General features: G+C 41.1%; 1 protein-coding gene across 5 annotated transcripts in view; it reads right to left on the bottom strand.

Moving 5' to 3' along the window:
• Positions 1-2,672: 2,672 nt before the first annotated feature.
• The window catches only part of LOC132381005 (fibroblast growth factor receptor substrate 2-like), a 108,576-nt gene continuing 91,300 nt past the window's right edge, over positions 2,673-19,948 (bottom strand). For all 5 annotated transcript variants that reach the window (XM_059950080.1, XM_059950083.1, XM_059950078.1 and 2 more), the window contains one exon: positions 2,673-11,100. In XM_059950080.1, the coding sequence (XP_059806063.1) occupies positions 11,073-11,100 (28 nt within the window). In that variant the 3' untranslated portion in view covers positions 2,673-11,072. The remainder of the gene's footprint in view (positions 11,101-19,948) is intronic.

Raw genomic sequence — 19,948 nt, 5'->3', positions numbered from 1 at the left:
GATATGGACATGGTGTAGGTAGGAGGGATTAGTGTTTGAGTGCTTTTGACTGGTTCGGCACAACTTTGTGGGCCAAACGGTCTGTTCCTGGGCTGTACTCTTCTGTGTCCTATGCGTGGTTTTCTCCCACAAAGACAAAAGGGGTAATAGGTTAGCTGATCACATGGGTGGCAGGAGATCGTTGAGGCAGAAGTGCCTGTTACCATGCTGTGTCTCTAAGTAACTAAGCATAAATTAAACTAGCCATTTTGTCTATGGCTAATACATGAATGCCCATGAAACCAGCTATCAAGCAGAGGTACACAGTACCTCTTCCTCCGTTGAAAACAAGTGTCTCTAAAAACTAATACACACTCTGGTAAAAACGGAAAGTGGTGGAAAGTTATTTAACTTTTTAGGGATTTACCTGTAAAAACCCTCAGAGAGCTGGATGCAAATAAAAGCAAAGATTAACCACTTCATTTCTGCGTCTTGTTGTGGCCCTCCACAATGCTTCAGTCAGCAAGGTCCGCACAGTTCTTCGGAATGTGCCGGAGATTGGAGCAATTTGAGCATTTTTATATTTGTGATTAAACAGGCGGTGAAGGTCAATTCATCACTAAATATTAATTTAATTCTATTGTTCTTTTCAATACAAACAAAATAATCTTAATATATTTCTTTAACCTTAATTAAAACTTCATGGTCATTTGAAAACAAACTAATTTCTGATAACTGTATCGCCACACTAAAAATGTGCTTTATTTAAAGATACAGCACAGTAACAGGCCCTCCTGACCCAAGAAGCCCGTGCCACCCAATTACACACATTCTATATCAAAGTTGAAATTATTCCATAGAGCAAATAATTATGTTAATATAATCACATCAATGTACCTCAGTAGCACCCTTCACAATCACGAGACATTCCAGAGCACATTAGTGATAACAGCATTTATATTAGGACATTCTCTGAAGTCACAACGGGGCAAAAGCAAATTCCCACATAATACAATAAGTGACCTGGCAATGTATTTGATCTTTGTTGAGGAGTAAATTGTTGCCAGAACCACAAGGAGAACTTCTAAAATACTGTTGCACCAAGGACCAGAGGTGGCATCTCCTGGGGGGATTGAGGGTCTGTCGGTGTGAGTAAGTGGGTGGAAGAAAGAGGGCTTGCTTTGCTGTTACTGTTTGTTTTGTTACGCCAAGCATGGTGGGCATGCTAAGTTGGCACAAGGGTGTGTGGCAACACTTGCCAGCCGCTCCCAGCACATCCTTAGGTTGTGTTGGTTTGTATTACAAATGAGGCATTTCTCTGTATGGTGCAATGTGCATTGTTATATAAATAATTAAAATAACCTTCAGTCATTTTTCAGTGCCAGTCATTGATATTAATTCTAAATACGGTTGAAGTCCTAACAACAATCCCTGTGGAACACTACTTGCCAATCAGAGAAAGACCCATTTACACCCATTTCATTACCTGCTAATCAGCCATTCTTCTACCCAAAATATTGTCTCCTTTATTATAAATCTTTAGCTGGCCTAATAACCCTTGACGAGGCATCTTTATCAAATGCTTTCCTGAAATCCAAGTACATCCATCCTACAAGGTAATTATTTAAAGAATTCCAAAATACAATTGCTCAAATATAATTTCACAAAACCATCTGCCCGAATACACTGATGTGAGTGCAATTCACAGCAAGTACCCATGTTTATTTAAATCCCATGACCAGTTAAATGGCAAGTGTTTTAATTGAATTCTTTTGCACATTGTTTGTCTGTCTTTATGTATAGTTTTTTTCATAAATCTGATGTATTTATTTTCCAATAAATGCCCACAAGAAAATTAATTTCAAGGTGGTGTATAGTAACATTGGAGCGGCACGGTAGCATAGTGGTTAGTACAGCACTTTACATTGCAGACCACCCAAGTTCAAATCATGCTGCTGCCTGTGAAGAGTTTGCATGTTCTCCCTTTAGTTTCCTGTGGGTGATCTGGTTTCCTTCCACAGTCCAAAGACACAACAGTTGGTAGGTTAACTGGTCCTGTGACGAGGCCAGGACTAAATTGGGGGATTTCTGGACAGTGAGGCTCAAAGGGCTGGACGGGCCTATCTCCAATGCTACTCAATCAATAAATAAATGTACTGCATGAATTCTGATAATAAATTTGAATTTGACTTCTTTTAAAAGAAAATACTGAAACAATTTGATTGAGTCCATTTCTTTATTCTATATGCCATGTTTGAAGGCCAATAAAGTATGATACAGCATTGCTCTTACACATTTACTTGTTATATTTCATACATTTCCATACAGCATATAAACAAAGTATGAAATGGTGCTAACAGTATAATACAATGCAATTATAAACATAACCTGATTTCCATAAAACAGAAACATCCAACTTAATTGCTCATCCCTCAGGAGGATTTTTTTTAGTGTAGTCACTTCATTAAAGTCATAAATACTCAGGATCAGACTACAATTACTTTTACTGAAATTACAATATAATTATTCTGCTTAAGCGTACCTACAGTTTGCCCAAAGAAAACTAAACTACATTTAACCCTTCCTCATCCACAAGGGTACAAACAGCACTTTTTGCAGTTAATAAGGTTTTTGAGCTGAATTTAAACTAGAGACTTTTGTTAGACAGAGAAAGTAATAGTTTAAAGATAATGACTTAGGTATGAGTAGTTTTAACAATGGTTGTGGTGCAGAACATATCAGGGCTTTGGATGAAAGATGTGCAAAATCTACCAAGGAACATCAAAACAACAAAACTGAATTGTGGCTGTACGCTAAACTGCTGAGTTTTATCATCTACCATTTGAATGAACAAAGTGGGTTTGAACTTGTCATGGATTGGAAAGGGTTAAAAACAGCACAGTTCATCAACTCATGGACATCAGGGTTCAGATGATAGGATAATCACAGAATTCACAGTTCCCAACCATATAAAAAGCATTTTGTCGATGAATTGGAAATTAAGTCTGTGGATTTAATGCAAGTCAGTTTTAAATGACACCAAACTGCACAACAAGTCAGTCATTAGCCACAGGGGACTACCCTATTCAGTGGGATGACAAGGTAATATTTTTTTGATTATTGCTTGCAAATATGCCCAATGTGAGAACCATGGGTCCAATATGACATATGGAAATGCAAATGTTTCAAACCTCTTTCCCCTGGGTTGGAGAATGAAGAAATAAAGGAAGCAGGCTTAAGATGGGATAGGAAAATTTCCCTGGGGGGGGGGGGGGGGGCAACTTTTTTTTGAAAACACACAAAAAATGTGTAATAAGCTGCCAGAGGTAGTGGATGAGACAGGTACCAGACAACTTTTAAAAGACTGTTTAACAGGTATGTAGATTGGGAAGGTTTAGACAGCTAAAGACAAAATAAAGGCAAATGGAACTACCTTAGATGGGCATCTTAGTCAACAAAGACTAGCTGGGTTGAAGGGCCAGCTTCCAGGCTGTACGACTATGACTCTGTGGTCCTAAGCTGATGCTAAGAGACATTTGGTCGAATTCCAAATGCCTGAACTAATCACCCAGACCTACAGTATTTTGAAATCCTAGCATTTTAAACCAGTTAACATATGAGGAGCTCTGAGCCTGCATCACTGAAGCTTAGAAGAATGGAAGTGGGGGGGGTGGGACTCATTGAAACCCATCAAATATTAAAAGGCATAGTCATAGTGAACATGGAGAGGATGTTTCCCATAATGGGGGAGTCAAGGACCAGAGGGCACAGTCTCAGAATACAAGGATGTCCCTTTAGAACAGAGATGAGGAAGAATTTCATTAGCCATAAGATGATTAATCTGTGGAATTCATTGCCACATGTGGCTGTGGAGGCCAAGTCACTGGGTATACTCAAAGCAAAGGTTGATAGGTACTAAATTAGTAAGGCCATCAAAAGTTACAAGAAGCTATGAAAAAGAGGTTGAGAGGGATAATAAATCAGCCATGATGGATTGGCGGAGCAGACTCAATGGACCGAATGGCTCCTTTGTCTTATGGTTTTCATGCTATTTAGCCCTATGAAATCTATAATCATGACAATGATTTTAAACAAAGGAGGACTAAAACCTACTCACTTGAAAATAGTGTTCAGATTTTAAATCTAATTATATTCATGGTTGATTTGGCAAAAAAAAATTGGTTGTAGAATTTAACATTATTTTATCCATAACTTTATTGTGATACATGTACCTGCACTACCAGTGACAATGTAAATTTAAAATAGCAGCTTTAATGGAAAGTTGGAAATTTTATTCCCTTAAACCCAGAAAAGAAACCATGATCATACTTCAGCATTGCAGAACATCAGTTTTCTGCTTATGAAGCAGTGAAGTACAAAAACAATCCATTATTTTTAAAATACTCATTTTTAAACAGAAATTAATTGAGCTAAAAAATGTTTCTGCATTTCTTCAGATTCACTGAGTCCCGTCGACATTCAAGAAATTCTGTGATTACCTTCATCCGTGCCTTGCTAAAGCTCACAGAAGCTGATATATACAGCTGCATCCAAGGGCATCTACAGAACTACGTGCAGTACACAAGAAACTTCTACTAAACTGGCAGCAGATCAGCGCGTGCAGAGGAATGAAGTACCTTAAGACAGTGATGCACATGGTCTGGAACCTGCTCAGAGAATTCGTTCATGAAACTTTACACAATACTGAAGAGATCGCTCCTGCTGAAATTTTAAAGTAACCACACAACAAAGCCTGCGCAAAAGCGCTTTTGACTAGAGGCATAAAATGTCACTAGCGGGTCAACAGAGGCATTTCAAATCATTCACAGTCCCTACAACCTACACCTGGTTTAAACACTCTTCATTGAATTCCCAGTATTTTTGAAGAACATGGCTGTTCACTGCATATTGGTCATCAGTGCTGAAGAATGAAACCAATTTCCACTTTTACACACTACATATTTTGAGGCCAAGAATACAAATTTGTGAATGTTATGGCCAGTACAGCAAGTGTAGCCATTTGTGACAGCATTTAAGACTCTTGCTTCTGTCTAAACATCTGGTTAGCATAGTGATAAGGCACTTGCTTGTCATCTTTACAGATCATAGACAGAGTCAGACAAAGCCTTGTATTTCAAAAGTAATTGCAATAAACCAAATATTGGCAATGGTAGTGTCTTTTAATCTTCCCCATCACACCAAAACCACTCTCCAAGGAAAGGTACTGCTACCAGTCTATTCATATGGCAACTGAGGCACTTGTGCTCTAGTGGAATTTTAGCATTAATCTGTAAACATAACTTCAGCTGTCTCAGAGGTTTTCCATATTTCTTACTAAAAAAAAAGGGGTTAAAATGTCTTTGTAAAGGAATTCCTATAAAGAACTTTTCAATTTAAAATTTTGTCTTGTGCATAATGTGTTAACCAGATCCCCGTTTTTTTTTGGGAAAACATAGTGGCCTTTGCTTTAAGGCTGACATTACACTTAAGGGTCTGGCCAAAGTCAACAAGATACTCAAGGACACTTGGCTTTGATCAACAGATTTAAGGTGACCTTGAAAGTTGTTCAGCAGCTTCAGAGACAGCTGCCCTTGCCTTTGGGGTTGCAGTGAAGGAACTGTAGCTGGACAAGAGACAGGGTTCAAGTCACAGTTTCAAACTATTTTAATTTATATTTCTATCAGTGGGTCAGAAGTTCTGGCTGTAATGGAGCTCAAAGCATGGCTTCTTGTCCTAACTGGATTTGAATCTGAGGCTTTAAGGCATTGGTCAGACTGCTCTTCGAATTATTGTGAGCCCCTTATCAAAAAGGAAGGATGTGCTGGCATTGGAGAGGGTTCCAGGAATGAAACGGTAAAATGTCTGAGGGGTGTTTGATGGCTCTGGGCCTGTAACTGCTAGAGTTTAAAAGACTGAAAGGGCAATCTTATTGAAACCTTTCGAATATTGAAAGGCCTAGATAGAGTGGACATAGAGAGGATGTTTCCTATAGTGGGGGAGTCTAGGACCAGGGGGCAAAGTTCCAAAATACAAGGATAACCCTTTAGAACAAAGATAAGGAGGAATTTCTTTACCAGAGGGTGGTGAATCTGTGGAATTCATTGCCAAAGATGGCTGTGGAGGTCAAGTTATTGGGTATGCTTAAAGTAGGGGTTGATAGGTTCTTGATTAGTAAGGGTGATAAAGGTTATGGGGATAATAAATCAGCCATAATGGAATGGTGAAGCAGACTCAATGGGCCAACTGGCCCAATTGTGCCCCTGTGTCATATGGTCTCATTGAAGAGGATAAGGTCTCATTCACTTAAAGCACAGAAATTCATGAAATTCTGACCAATCTTAATCCAGAGGGAGCTCAGCCCAAAGTCTAAATCAATCTAATTTGGCACTAATTAACCTCATTTAAGACTGACCAAACAAGGCTGCTACTGAATCTAATCAATACAGCTCAGCCACATTGAGGACTTGACAGCAAATATCAAGTCTTCACATTAGATCGAATAATATCTGACCCATAAGTGCAAAACAGGGCAAAGTGGAAAAGAAGTTACATTGTTTAGCTCTGCTGAACCACACTCTGATGACTACAGACATTATATACTGTATATTTAGTAGTTAATACTGTGTAGCCACTCAGCTGGCAAATTGGCAAACTGAATGTTAAAAGTTGTGCACAAGACTGCTGCAATTGAAAAAGCAGACAAAATCCCTCGCAGCAGAGGTGAATGGTGTAGATGATCCTAGCATGAGGACTCAATGAACAAAGGCCACGTGTACTGGCTCAGTGGAAGAGAAGCTGAAAGCTACCAACTACACTTACCGTCAGAAACAGTAAGTTGGAAGCTCGCAACTTTCAAAATACACTGAATATATTTTCAAAGCTGCAATATATTCATCATTTGGTTCCAATTTCTGGGTTTATTAGTTTCAACACTGATAACGTAATTGAGTTAAAAATACAAAAACAAAGAACATTAATGAACTATCATCAATTAGTAAGCAAAGATTTCAAATTTTAAGGAACTGAACTGTTAAAGTGTTATACATTGGCTCCACCTGGTGGAATAGTATTCTCAACACTGTCTACTCCTACTTTGCTTGCTTCCATCATTTATCAAGTTGTTTCTCAGGAATGACATGAAAAATATTTTGTTCCTCCAACTCCACTCATCACCAGGCAGACTAATCCAAATACTTCTTACTTTCTACCTCATATTAGGGAAGAGGGAAATGGCATCATTAAGGAGCCCCACTGCTCAGGACATGCCCTCTTCTCACTACTACAATTAAAAAGGAGGTACAGGAGCTTGAAGACACTCAATATTTTAGGAACAGCTTCTTCCCCTCTGTCATCAGATTTCTGAAAGGATAATGAACCCATGAACACTACCTCCTTTAACGGAAATAATGGGCCACATTGCTGTAACATAAGGTAATGGAGTATAATATAGACTCTTACTGCATTCAGCCATTTTTGCTCTTTTTATACTACCTATTTTTATATTTTTTTGTAATTTATAGTAATATTTTAGGCATTGCAATGTACTGCTGCAGCAAAATGAATTTTACAGCATATGTCAGAGATAATAAACCTGGATTTGGATTCCGATTATCACAGATATCTGCCAGCCTTTCGTCACAACTTCCACAGGAGAATAATTCCAGCCCAGCCAGAATCTCTGGGAAACAGTAAAATCCAAGGATACAAATAGCTGTTATCTTTCCCTGTCTATATCAACGATTCCTGCAACAGGCAGCTACAGAGTTCGAAGGTCTGAATCAAAGCGATGTCTGTTCTGTATATATCAGATGCTCACTGCATGACCTCGGCAATCTATGGGAGATCTAACCACCTCTGTAGAGGCCAAATCTGATTTTCTTTACTTTAATTCCATTCATTTCCTTGCTGTACAATTCAGTTTAATCGCAAAAACTGGGAAGCTGTGAGCATAATACACTGATTCTCATCTAACTTTGTAAATCCTGCAAAGTCAAATGATTGTTGTCTTAGTAAACATTCACACTACCAAGCAAAGTTAAAAGGAAAACAGAGGAATGCAGAAAGGTTCTATATTAATCTCTGTAACCTCCTTGTGTTACAGCAAGGTGGCATATTACGTCCTCTAAAAGAGCTGATCTTATAGCTAATATGACATGGAATCTTTTTAGGGAGATAGGAAAGAAGTATGGGGGGGGGATGTCAGATGCAAGGTTTATTTTTAAACAGAGAGCATGGGGGTGGTGGAATGCCCTACCAGGGTAGTGGCAGAGGCAGATACATTAGGAACGTTTAAGAAAAAACTCTTACATAAGCGCAAGAACAACAGAGGGTTATGTGAAAGGGAAGGGTTAGATTGATCTTAAAGGTCACTACATCATGGGTCAAAGGGTCTGTATTGTGCTGTACTGTTCTATAGTATGTTCTAAATACCAAGCCACAATCGACAAGCAAAGATGTCAATTGTACACATAGCAATTAATATTTTATACATTCTGCCTATTAAATGGACCCATTTCTGGCTATAACAGCACCAAACCTAATGCAAACTAAAGTGCAGAACATCTCTCACTGTAATAATCATAATTTAGTTATTATTAGGCTTCTAAAGGAATGTAAGCAAAGCCCGTGTACCCAAGTAATAAGTGGAATTAGATCTAGGAATGTCACGTGAATTAATGACACTTTGCATTACACAGTAGTTAACATCACAGGGATTTCAAAACAAGATTATGAATTTTAAAACAAGCTTCAAATATATTAATTGGATAAAAGGATGCAAGAGTTTAACAAATTCAGACATTAAAGCACGAAACTGAAACTGCAAACAGTTTTAAACCTTAATTACATTTTTTTATATCATCTTGGACAGGTAATCAGAAAGAAAAGGAGAGATACGAGTTTAAAATGGTCAAATGAGATTAGCGCAGACAGGCATCATGGCTGGCATGGTGACGTGAGCCAGAACAGCTAATTTTTGTGTTGTATATTTCTATGATCTTTATGAGATGATAGTATAGTGGTGCCTTTCCTATGCTCAGTTTTGATTTGGTCTGAGCAGTTCACAGCCATCAACTCAATCTCTACAAAATACATAAATATACTGCAGCTTTAAAAGGCATATTGGGAAAGCTGAACAAGCTCAGAATGTCAGGCAATGTGTTCAACTGCCGGTAGATATTCCCACAGACTCAGGAAAAAGACTTATGGCCAAATGCTTGTTCAATGGTCACATTTAACGGTAAAAATATAAGGTAATAAAACTGAACTCTGGTCCTTTTTGCTTAACTACAGCTAAAATACAACGCATCAAATTAGCAATTAAAGTACCTACAATCTGAAGGAGCAAAGAAGTCTCAGTGTAAACAAGGCACCAGATAGACTGGATTTTGTTAAACACTATTTCATGCATGGAGAGGGTTGGCACTTTGTTTGGCACATTTTGTAACCCTGAAAATGTCAAGAAGCCAAAAACAGAAAAAGAGGCAAATTAAGGATGTTCAATATAAATTGCAGAAGGCCACCTTGATGAAAGCATATTCTTTCGATGCAATGTACAATATACAATCACTCCACAGTTCCCTATGAGTTACCAAAAGAATAGATATTATTGGACCTTTTCCCTTTTTCTAAACAGATGTATTGTTAACTTAAAGAACTGAAATTTTCTTGGATGCATCTACACAATTTTCAAAAAGGAAATTACTATGAAGTTATTATTGCCCACATCACTATATCCACTGGCCTGTACCACCTTCTTTAATGTTCCCATTTGAACCTAATTTACCTCGCCATTCTTTTCAGCCATTTTGTTCCCATCTCTGCAAAGGCACTGAACCGTTCTTGAAATGGATGAGTCCAGGGAAACAGCTTCATCCCCTCCACCTCGGGAAACTCTAATATTGTGGAGAATGGCCACTGTTCTCACATGTAAATGTCCATGGCGAAGGCTGTTCCTCACACAGAATATAAACCCACACCCTTCAATGTGAACCGCGTTGTTGTACTTGGATAAGAAATTCCAGTCCGCATCTTGAACAAACGCAACTCTCCCAAATAAATCACTACCATTACTTAACCAGAGTAATACACACAAAATGCTAGAGGAACTCAGAAGGTCAGGCAGCATCTATGAAAAGGAATAAAGAGTCACCATTTTGGGTTGAGATTTTCATCAGGCCAAAACTTCAACTCTTTTTTCCTTTCCATAGATGTTGCCTGACCTTCTGAGTTCCTCTAGCATTTTGTGTGTTACTCTGGATTTCTAGCTTCTGCAGAGTCTCTTGTCCTTATGCAGGGTTTTGACTTGAGATAGCTGTTCCTTCCCTTCCTCCCACCTCAACAGATGCTGACCGACAAATTGAGCTCCTCCAGCGGATTGCTTATTATTCCATTGCATTCTACTGTTGACTTTCCCCACCAGGAATGGAAATAGCTACTTCACATATACCTCATTTAATTTGTACCTGTGCTAATTTTATTAATACGGCTATAAAGGATCAAAGTCAAACACTAACTTTCCTGTTGGCAATGATAATTGAAAGCATTTCATTGAGCAGATTACCTTTGAAATTTGTACCAAACATCCTTAACCTCATTGACAGTGGTGACTGGGATTCTCGTATAATTGCCACAGAATGCATGGCAAGATTATGCTGATGAATGCATAGTAATGACCATCTTCAAAACACCATCAACAGACTTCCTGAAACCCGGATCAAAGATGGTACGTCTCCAAGAGCCTGTACATGGTCGATTTCAAATAGTTTTAAATAGGATGCACATCAACGAATGAAATGACTTCATAAAGCGTTGAAATTTACTAAAAGCACATGGCCCTATTCTTAAAGTAGCAGCCCATCAAAATGTCTTTTTCTTTACCAAGAGTCTTAAACTCAGGGGATCACTGCAGGAATGTAGTAATAATTTAAAGCCATTCTAAAATATTTGTGTGTTTCTGACCTTTGGACAGAGACTGTCCCTTTTTAAAAAAAAGGCAAAGTTTTCTTTAAAGAAAATGCAGATGATAATGTACCATATTTGACACTTCAGAAGTAGAACATTTTCAATGAATTCATTTTTAATGGCAACTATGGCTAGCAGTGGGTCCCAACAAATGAAGAGCTGTAACAAAACACAGAAGAAGGATTAAAAGTGTGCATGAAAATAGGCATATGACCCACTCCATTGAAGCATTAAATACATAACCCAAAGTAAAATTTCTTTCATCATTATCCTTTTTCTGTAAGCTTACACCACTGCAGTACGCAAAATCAAATTGGGCGGCACAGAAGCGTAGTGGTTAGCACAACGTTTTACAGTACAGGCGCCCCAGGTTTAATACCCGCCGCCAGCTGTAAGGAGTTTGTACATTCTCCCCGTGACTGCATGGGTTTCCTCCAGGTGCTCTGGTTTCCTCCTACAATCCAAAGAAATACTGGTTGGTAGGTTAAACGGTCATTATAAATTGCCCGGTGATTATGCTAGGGATAAATCAGGGATTGCTGAGTGGCATGACTTGAAGGGCTGGAAGGGTCTACTCTGCACTGCATCTCAATAAAATAAATAAAATAAAATCAATTCCAAAGGTGAAAGAATATCACTTAAAAAACTCTGAAGATTTAAACATTTTCAAAAGAAAAGCATAGGACAGAATGAGGTGTAGAACATGAATGGCTAGAGCTGACTCTTCTAATCGAGTTCTGAAAGAGTTAACTAGCCAGCATTCTGATTAGAGTCAAAGAGTGATGCACATGGAAGTAGACCATTCAGCCCACTGAATTCATACCAACCATCAACCACCCATTCACACCACACCTACAATCATCGATTTCTCCCCTCACACTCTGAACAACAATTCATAGATTCTACCACTCACCAACACACCAGAGGAAATATACAATGGCCAGAGAACCTACCAACTAACAAGTCTTGGGTTTGTGGGAGGAATCCAGAGCACCTTGAAGAAACCCAAATAAGAGAAAATCTGCAGATGCTGGAAATCCAAGTAACCTACAAAATGCTGTGGGAACTCAGCAGGCCAGGCAGCATCTAGACAAAAATGTACAGTCGATGTTTCAAGCCGAGACCGCAATTACAGGGAAAACATGCAAACTGCAATCAGACAGGGCCTATGAGATGAATGGCCTAACTGTGCTCCTATATCTCATTATCAGGATTGAACCTTGGTCTCTAGTGTTCTCTCTGCTAACTGCATCGTTGTATCCCCGCAGTATGTCCTTATGTATCATGTGATAATAATTGTTGTAAAAGCTAAGTATTAAGGTTCATGTTTCACTTAGATTCCCAAAACAGACCAAACAAGAACTATATAGTTTTAAAACCTCCTACTCATAACTCATACGTGATGAGATGTAACTCATAGGATGTGGAAGCTATGGAGAGGGTGCAGAGGAGATTTACCAGGATATTGCCTGGTTTGGAGAACAAGTCATATGAAGCAAGGTTAGCAGAGCTGGGACTTTTCTCTGTGGAGAGTAGAAGAATGACGGGGACTTGATAGAGGTCTACAAGATTATGAGAGGCATAAACAGGGTGGATAGTCAGTACCTGTTTTCCAGGGCACCAATAGCAAACACCAGAGGGCATATGTACAAAATTAAGGGAGGGAAGTTTAGGGGAGACATCAGGGGTAAGTTGTTTTTTTTTGTTTGCTTGTTTGTTGTTCTTTTTTAAAAAAACACAGAGGGTTGTGAGTGCCTGGAATAACTTGCCAGGGATGGTGGTGGAGGCTAAAACATTAGGGGTATTTAAGAGCCTCTTGGACAGGCACATGGATGAAAGAAAAATAGAGGGTTATGGGGTAGTGTGGGTTTAGTACTTTTTTTTAAGGATTATATGGGTCGGCACAACATGAAGGGCTAAAGGGCTGTAGTGTTCTATGTGCCTCATGAGATCCCTGATTTGGATTATCCCACAGTGTGTTGTTAACAACAGCAGCAGAGTCAGCCAGGAATCAGTGACATGACCAGGGCTTCAAACTTGAAAAAGGATTCATGCACAAGTTCACAGGTCTGTAACCCGGAGTTCCAACTCAGCATCAAGATGCCCACTTGGAAGTCCCAAGTGTGGCATAACGCTGACAATATACTGATACTGAGCAAAGGGATCTTGGGGTCCAAGTTCATAGCTTGCTGGAAGTGGCTACACAAATTGATAAGGTGGTTAAGAAGACATTATGGCATTGTTGCCTGATTATTCGAGGCACTGCACTGAGTTCAAAAGTCAGGAAGTAATATTGCAGCTTTATAGTCCTTCCCCCTTCCTTTTCAGTCTTGACCCTAAACATTGACTATACATTCCTTTCCCTGACTGTGGCCTCAACTGCTGAGTTCCTCCAGCACTTCGTGTGCGTTGCTTTAGATTTTCAGAATCTGCAGAATTTCTCATGTTTATAAGATTCTAGTTAGGCTGCATCTGGAGCATTGCATACAGTTCTGGTCACTCCATTATAGGAAGGATGTTGAGGCTTTAGGGGAGGGTGCAGAAGAGATTTACCAGGATGTTACATGTGCTACAGCAAGAGGTTGGACAAACTTGGATTGTTTTCTCTGGAGTGAAACACGCTGAGTGGAGATCTATAGAGGTTTATAAGATTATGAGAGGCTTAAACAGAGTAGAGAAAACGTATCTTTTTCCCAGGGTTGAAGTGTCTAATACCAGAAAGCATGCATTTTGCGAGAGAAGGGGCAAGTTTCTTTTAAACAGCAAGTTGTGGGTAACTGGAATGCGCTGCCAGGGGTAGTGGTAGAGACAGATACATTAGTTTAGATAGGCACTAATTACTAACTTAATTGGTTCAGCACAGTAATATGGGCAAAAAGGCATGCTATGGTGGCACTGGAAGCATAGTGACACTTGGCTGCCCAGCACAATCCTCGCTGATGAGATTTGACACAAACAATACATTTCACTCTATCTTTCAATAAATGTGACAAGTAAAGCTGATCTTTAAATGCTAGGGCCCTGGGAAGTGTTGTAGAACAGAGACCTAGCAGTGCAGGTACAGAGTTCCTTGAAAGCGATGATACAGGTAGACTGGTAGGCATGCATTCATCAATCAGAATATGGAGTTCAAGAGTTGTGACAGCTTGCTACAGCCATACATTGGCAAGACCACATTTGGAATACCGCATGCAGTTCAAGTGACCATGCTATAGGAAGGATTTCAGTTAACTGGAGGATGGACAAAAGAAAAAATTAACATGGATAGTAACAGGACTGGAAGGCTTGGATTAAAGGACACAAGAGATTCTGTAGGTGCTGAAAATCTCTCTCTCTCGCGCTCTCTCCCTCCCCCACTCTCTCACTCACTCACTCCAGTATTTTGCTTTGGATTATAAGGAGAGCTGGATAGGCCAGGACTGGAGCATAGGAAGCCTAGGAGGTTATAAGCATACAGAGAGTTATAAAATCATGATGCACACAGAATGAATGACTGAAGACTTTTTTCTCCAGGGAGAGGAGTTCAAGACTAGAGGGCATAGGTTTAACTAGAAGAAGTGGCTGATGGAATACAGATTCAGAACAAGAAAGCAGCAGGAGAGCACCTAAGGATTTCTAGCGGGAAGACATTTTGAGTTCTCGGGGGAAGGGAGAGGCCAGACTGCGCAGGTGCGTGACGTCAGCCAGTTGAGTGCGAACAGTTTAAAAAGAAGACAGCCATATCCAGCAGGCAGTGTTGGGAGCGGGCAGTGGAGTGACAGGCAGCAGAGTGAAAGGGCTTTGGCTCAACGGGCTTCAGCGGTAATGGGACGAGGCGAGGCAGTTGTTGATTGCAAAAGGAGGTAGTATGTGTGAAAGGCCAGTTTTCTGTAGTTGGTGTCAGATGTGGAAGGTCCTGGAGTCTCCCGGCATCCCGGACAGCCACATCTGCACCCGGTGCATCGAGATGCATCTCCTAAGGGACCGTGTTAGGGAACTGGAGCTGCAGCTCAATGACCTTCGTCTGGGCAGGGAGAGTGAGGAGGTGACAGAGAGGAGTTACCGACAGGTGGTCACTCTGGGGCCACGAGGGACAGAGAAATGGGCCACAGTCAGGAGAGGGAAGGGGAAGAGTCAGGTACTAGAGAGTACCCCTGTGGCTGTACCCCTTGACAATAAGTACTCCTGTATGAGTACTATTGGGGGGTCAGCCTACCTGGTGGAAGTGACAGTGGCCGTGCCTCTGCCACAGAGTCTGGCCCTGTGACTCAGAAGGGTAGGGAAAGGAAGAGGAAGGCAGTAGTGATAGGGGACTATAGTCAGGGGTTCAGACAGGCAATTCTGTGGACGCAGGAAAGAAACTCGGGTAGTAGTTTGCCTCCCAGGTGCCAGGATCCGGGATGTTTCTGATCGTGTCCAAGATATCCTGCGGTGGGAGGGAGAACAGCCAGAGATCGTGGTACATATTGGTACCAATGGCATAGGTAGGAAAAGAGAAGAGGTCCTGAAAGAAGACTACAGGGAGTTAGGAAGGAAGTTGAAAAGCAGGACTTCAAAGGTAGTAATCTCGGGATTACTGCCTGTGCCACGCGACAGTGAGAATAGGAAGAGAATGAGGAGGAGGATAAATGCATGGCTGAAGAATTGGAGCAGGGGTCAGGGATTCAGACTTCTGGATCATTGGGACCTCTTTTAGAGCAGGTGTGACCTGTACAAAAAGGATGGGTCGCACTTGAATCCCTGGGGGACCAATATTCTGGCGGGCAGGTTTGATAGAGCTGTTGGGGAGGGTTTAAACTAGTTTGGCAGAGGGGTGAGAATCAGAATGTGAGTGCAGGGATTAAGGTAGAAGGACAAGGGCATGATGCTAAGAGTTCTAAGTTGATGAGGAAGGACAGGCAGGGGACAGAACATAATTGTAGCCAGTTAAGGGGGTTGAAATGTGTCTATTTCAATACTAGGGAGTTTTAGGGACAAGGAGGATGAACTTAGAGCATGGATTAGTACGTAGAACTACAATGTTGTGACCGTTACTGAAACTTGGTTGGAGGAAGAGCACGATTGGATGATGAAGGTCCCAGGGTTCAGGTGTTTTAAAAGGTGTAGGATGGGAGGTAGAAAAGGGGGGGGAGGAGTGGCATTGCTGGTCAGAGATGGTATCACGCCTATAGAAAGGGAGGACGCTGCAGAAGGAGTGTCTATGGAGTCAGTCTGGGTGTAAGTCAGAAATAGGAAGGGATCAATCACTGTGCTGGGAGTAGTCTATAGCCCCCAAATAACCCTCGGGACACCGAGGAGCAGATAAGCAGGCAGATTTTACAATGGAGCAGGAAATACAGGGTAGTAGTTATGGCTGATTTCAACTTCCCTCATACTGACTGGCACCTCCTGAGTGCAAGGGGGATAGATGGGGCTGAATTTGTCAGGTGTGTTCAAGAAGGATTCCTGACACAGTATGTGGACTGGCCGACGAGAGGAGAGGCTATACTGGATCTAGTTCTGGGTAATGAACCTGGTCAGGTGACAGACCTCTTGATGGGGGAGCATTTTGGTGAGAGTGACCACAACTCCCTTAGCTTCAGCATAGCTATGGAAAGGGATAAAATCAGACGAAATGGTGAAGTACTTAACTGGGGAAGGGCTAACTTTGAAGAGATGAGGCAGGAACTAGTGAGGGTAAATTGGAAACAGATGTTCAAAGGGGAAAGCATAGAAGTAATGTGGGAGAAGTTTAGGGATCACTTGAGCTGGGTTCAGGATAGGTTTGTCCCACTGAGGCAAGTAAAAAATGGTAGGAAAAGGGAACCGTGGCTGACGAAACATGTAAGGCAACTCATCAAGAGGAAAAAGGAAGCATATGTTAGATAAAAGAAGCAGCAAGTAGGAGGGGCTTATGAGAAATATAGGGTAGCCAGGAAGGAGCTAAAGAAAGGACTTAGGAGAGCTCGAAGGGGGCATGAGAAGGCCTTGGCACGTAGGATTAAGGAGAACCCCAAGGCATTCTATGCGTATGTGAAGAATAGGAGGATGACGAGAACAAAGGTGGGACCATTAAAGGATAAAGAGGGCAACATATGCCTGGAGGTGGAGGAGATTGGGGAGGTCCTAAATGAATACTTTGCTTCAGTATTCACAAGTGAAAAGGATCTTGATCAGGATGAGGTTGAAATTGAGCAGGCCTGTGTGCTAGACAATGTGGAGATTAGGGAAGAAGTGCTGGATCTTCTTAAGAACATTAAGATTGATAAATCCCCAGGGCCGGATATGATATACCCCAGGTTGTTGTGGGAATTGAGAGAAGAGATCACAGGAGCATTAGCCATGATCTTTGAATCCTCTTTGGCTTTGAGGGGAAGTGCCAGAGGACTGGAGAATGGCAAATGTAGTTCCCTTGTTTAAAAAAGGTAATAGGGAGAAACCTGGGAACTATAGACAGGTGAGTCTTACATCAGTGGTATGCAAACTACTGGAAAGGATTCTTAAGGATAGGATCTATGAGCATTTGGAGAAGTACAGTCTACTCATGGATAGTCAACATGGCTTTGTGAAGGAAAGATCATGCCTCACGAGCCTGATTGAGTTTTTTGAAGAGGTAACAAAAGAAATTGATGAGGGTAGGGCAGTGGATGTGATCTACATGGACTTTAGCAAAGCATTTGACAAGGTCCCTCATGAGAGACTCATCCAGAAAGTCATGAGGCATGGGATAAGTGGAATCTTGGCTGATTAGATAAAAAATTGGCTTAAAGGAAGAAAACAGAGGAAGTTGTGGAAGGAAAGTATTCTGCCTGGAGGTCGATGACTAGTGGAGTGCCACAGGGATCTGCCCTGGGACCCCTGCTATTTGTGATTTTTATAAATGACCTGGTGGAAGGATGGATGAGTAAGTTTGCGGATGACACGAAGATTGGAGGAGTTGTGGATGGAGCTGCAGGTTGTCGAAGGTTACATGAGGATACTGACAGGCTGCAGAGTTGGGCAGAAAAATGGCAGATAGAGTTCAATCCGGACAAGAGTGAGGTGATGCGTTTTGGAAGGACAAACCAGAAGACTTGGAGTACAGTTACTTAAGAGTGTGGTCAATAGTCAGTTATTTAAGAGTGTGGATGAACAAAGGGGCCTTGGAGTTCAAATCCATACATCCCTCAGGATCGTTACACAGGTTGATAGGGTAGTTAAGAAGGCCTAAGGGATGCTAGGCTTCATTAACAGGGGGATTGAGTTCAAGAGTAGAGAGAGGTCATGCTGCAACTCTACAAATCTCTGGTGAGACCGCACTTAGAGTATTGTGTTCAGTTCTGGTCACCTCATTATAGGAAGGATGTGGAAGCTATGGAGAGGGTGCAGAGGGGATTTACCAGAATATTGCCTGGTTTGGAGAATGAAGCAAGGTTAGCAGAGCTGGGACTTTTCTCTGTGGAGCGTAGAAGAATGACGGGGACTTGATAGAAGTCTACAAAATTATGAGAGGCATAGATAGGGTGGATAGTCAGTACCTGTTTCCCAGGGCACCAATAGCAAACACCAGAGGGCATATGTACAAAATTAAGGGAGGGAAGTTTAGGGGAGACATCAGGGGTAAGTTGTTTTTTTTTTGTTTGCTTGTTTGTTGTTCTTTTTTAAAAAAACACAGAGGGTTGTGAGTGCCTGGAATAACTTGCCAGAGATGGTGGTGGAGGCTAAAACATTAGGGGTATTTAAAGAGCCTCTTAGACAGGCACATGGATGAAAGAAAAATGGAGGGTTATGGGGTAGTGTGGGTTTAGTAATTTTTTTTTAAGGATTATATGGGTCAGCACAACATGGAGGTCTGAAGGGCCTGTACTGTGCTGTAGTGTTCTATGGTTCTAGTGTTGGAAAGTGTATGGCCACGCACTTTGGTAGAAAAAATAAAAGGTTAGACTAAATGAAGAGAAAATTCAAAAACCCAAAGTGCAAATGGACTTGGGAGTCCTCATGCAGGATTCCCTAAAGGTTAACTTGCAGGTTGAGTCAGTGGTGAGGAAGGCAACTGCAATGTTAGCATCCATTTCGAAAGGACTAGAATATAAAAGCAAGGATTAAATTATGAGGCTTTATAAGGCATTGGTGAGGCCTCACATGGAATATTGTGAGCAGTTTTGGGCCCCTTATCTAAGAAAGAATGTGCTGACGTTGGAGAGGGTTCAAAAGAAGTTCACAAAAATGATTCCAGATTGAAAGGTTTATGATACAAGAAGCATTTGATGGCTCTGGGCCTGTACCCACTGGAATTCAGAAGAATAGGGGCGGGGGGGGGGGGGGGTCTCATTGAAACCTATCAAATGTTGGAAGGCTTCAACAGAGTGGATGTGGAGAGGATGTTTCCTATGGTGGGGGAGTCTAAGACCAGAGGACACAGCCTCAGAATACAGGGATGTCCATTTAGAACAGAGATCAGAAGGGAATTCTTTAGCCATAAAGTGGTAAATCTGTGGGATTTGTTGCCACAGGCATCTGTGGTGGCCAAGTCATTGTCTATATTTAAGACAGAGGTTGAAAGATTCTTGATTAGTCAGGGCATAAAGGGATTAAAGGGATACAGGGTGAAGGCAGGAGACTGGGCTGAGAGGGAAATGGATCAGCCGTGATAAAATGGTGGAGCAGACTCAATCAGCCAAATGGCGTAATTCTGCTCCTATATCTTATGGTCTTAAGAGGAAAAGATTTTAGAAGGAAAGCTTTTAACTAAAAGGGAAAGGTTTAAAAGGGCCCTGAGGGACAACTTTTTCCATACAGAAAGTCGACTGTTTATTATTTATTTGTAATGCTGGTACTGTTTTTGTGCACTTTATGCAGTCCAGTGTAGGTCTGTAGTCTAGTGTAGCTTTCTCTGTGTTTTTTTTTATTACGTAGTTCAGTCTAGTTTTTGTACTGTGCCATGTAAACCATGGTCCTGAAAAACATTGTCTCATTTTTACTACGCACTGTACCAGCAGTAATGGTCGAAATGACAATAAAAGTTGACTTGACTTGACTTGAAATCAGCTGCCACAGGAAGTGGTAGAGG

Source organism: Hypanus sabinus, chromosome 25 (assembly GCF_030144855.1).
Source record: "Hypanus sabinus isolate sHypSab1 chromosome 25, sHypSab1.hap1, whole genome shotgun sequence".
NCBI lineage: Eukaryota > Metazoa > Chordata > Chondrichthyes > Myliobatiformes > Dasyatidae > Hypanus > Hypanus sabinus.
This window is presented reverse-complemented; position numbering and strand designations above follow the sequence as displayed.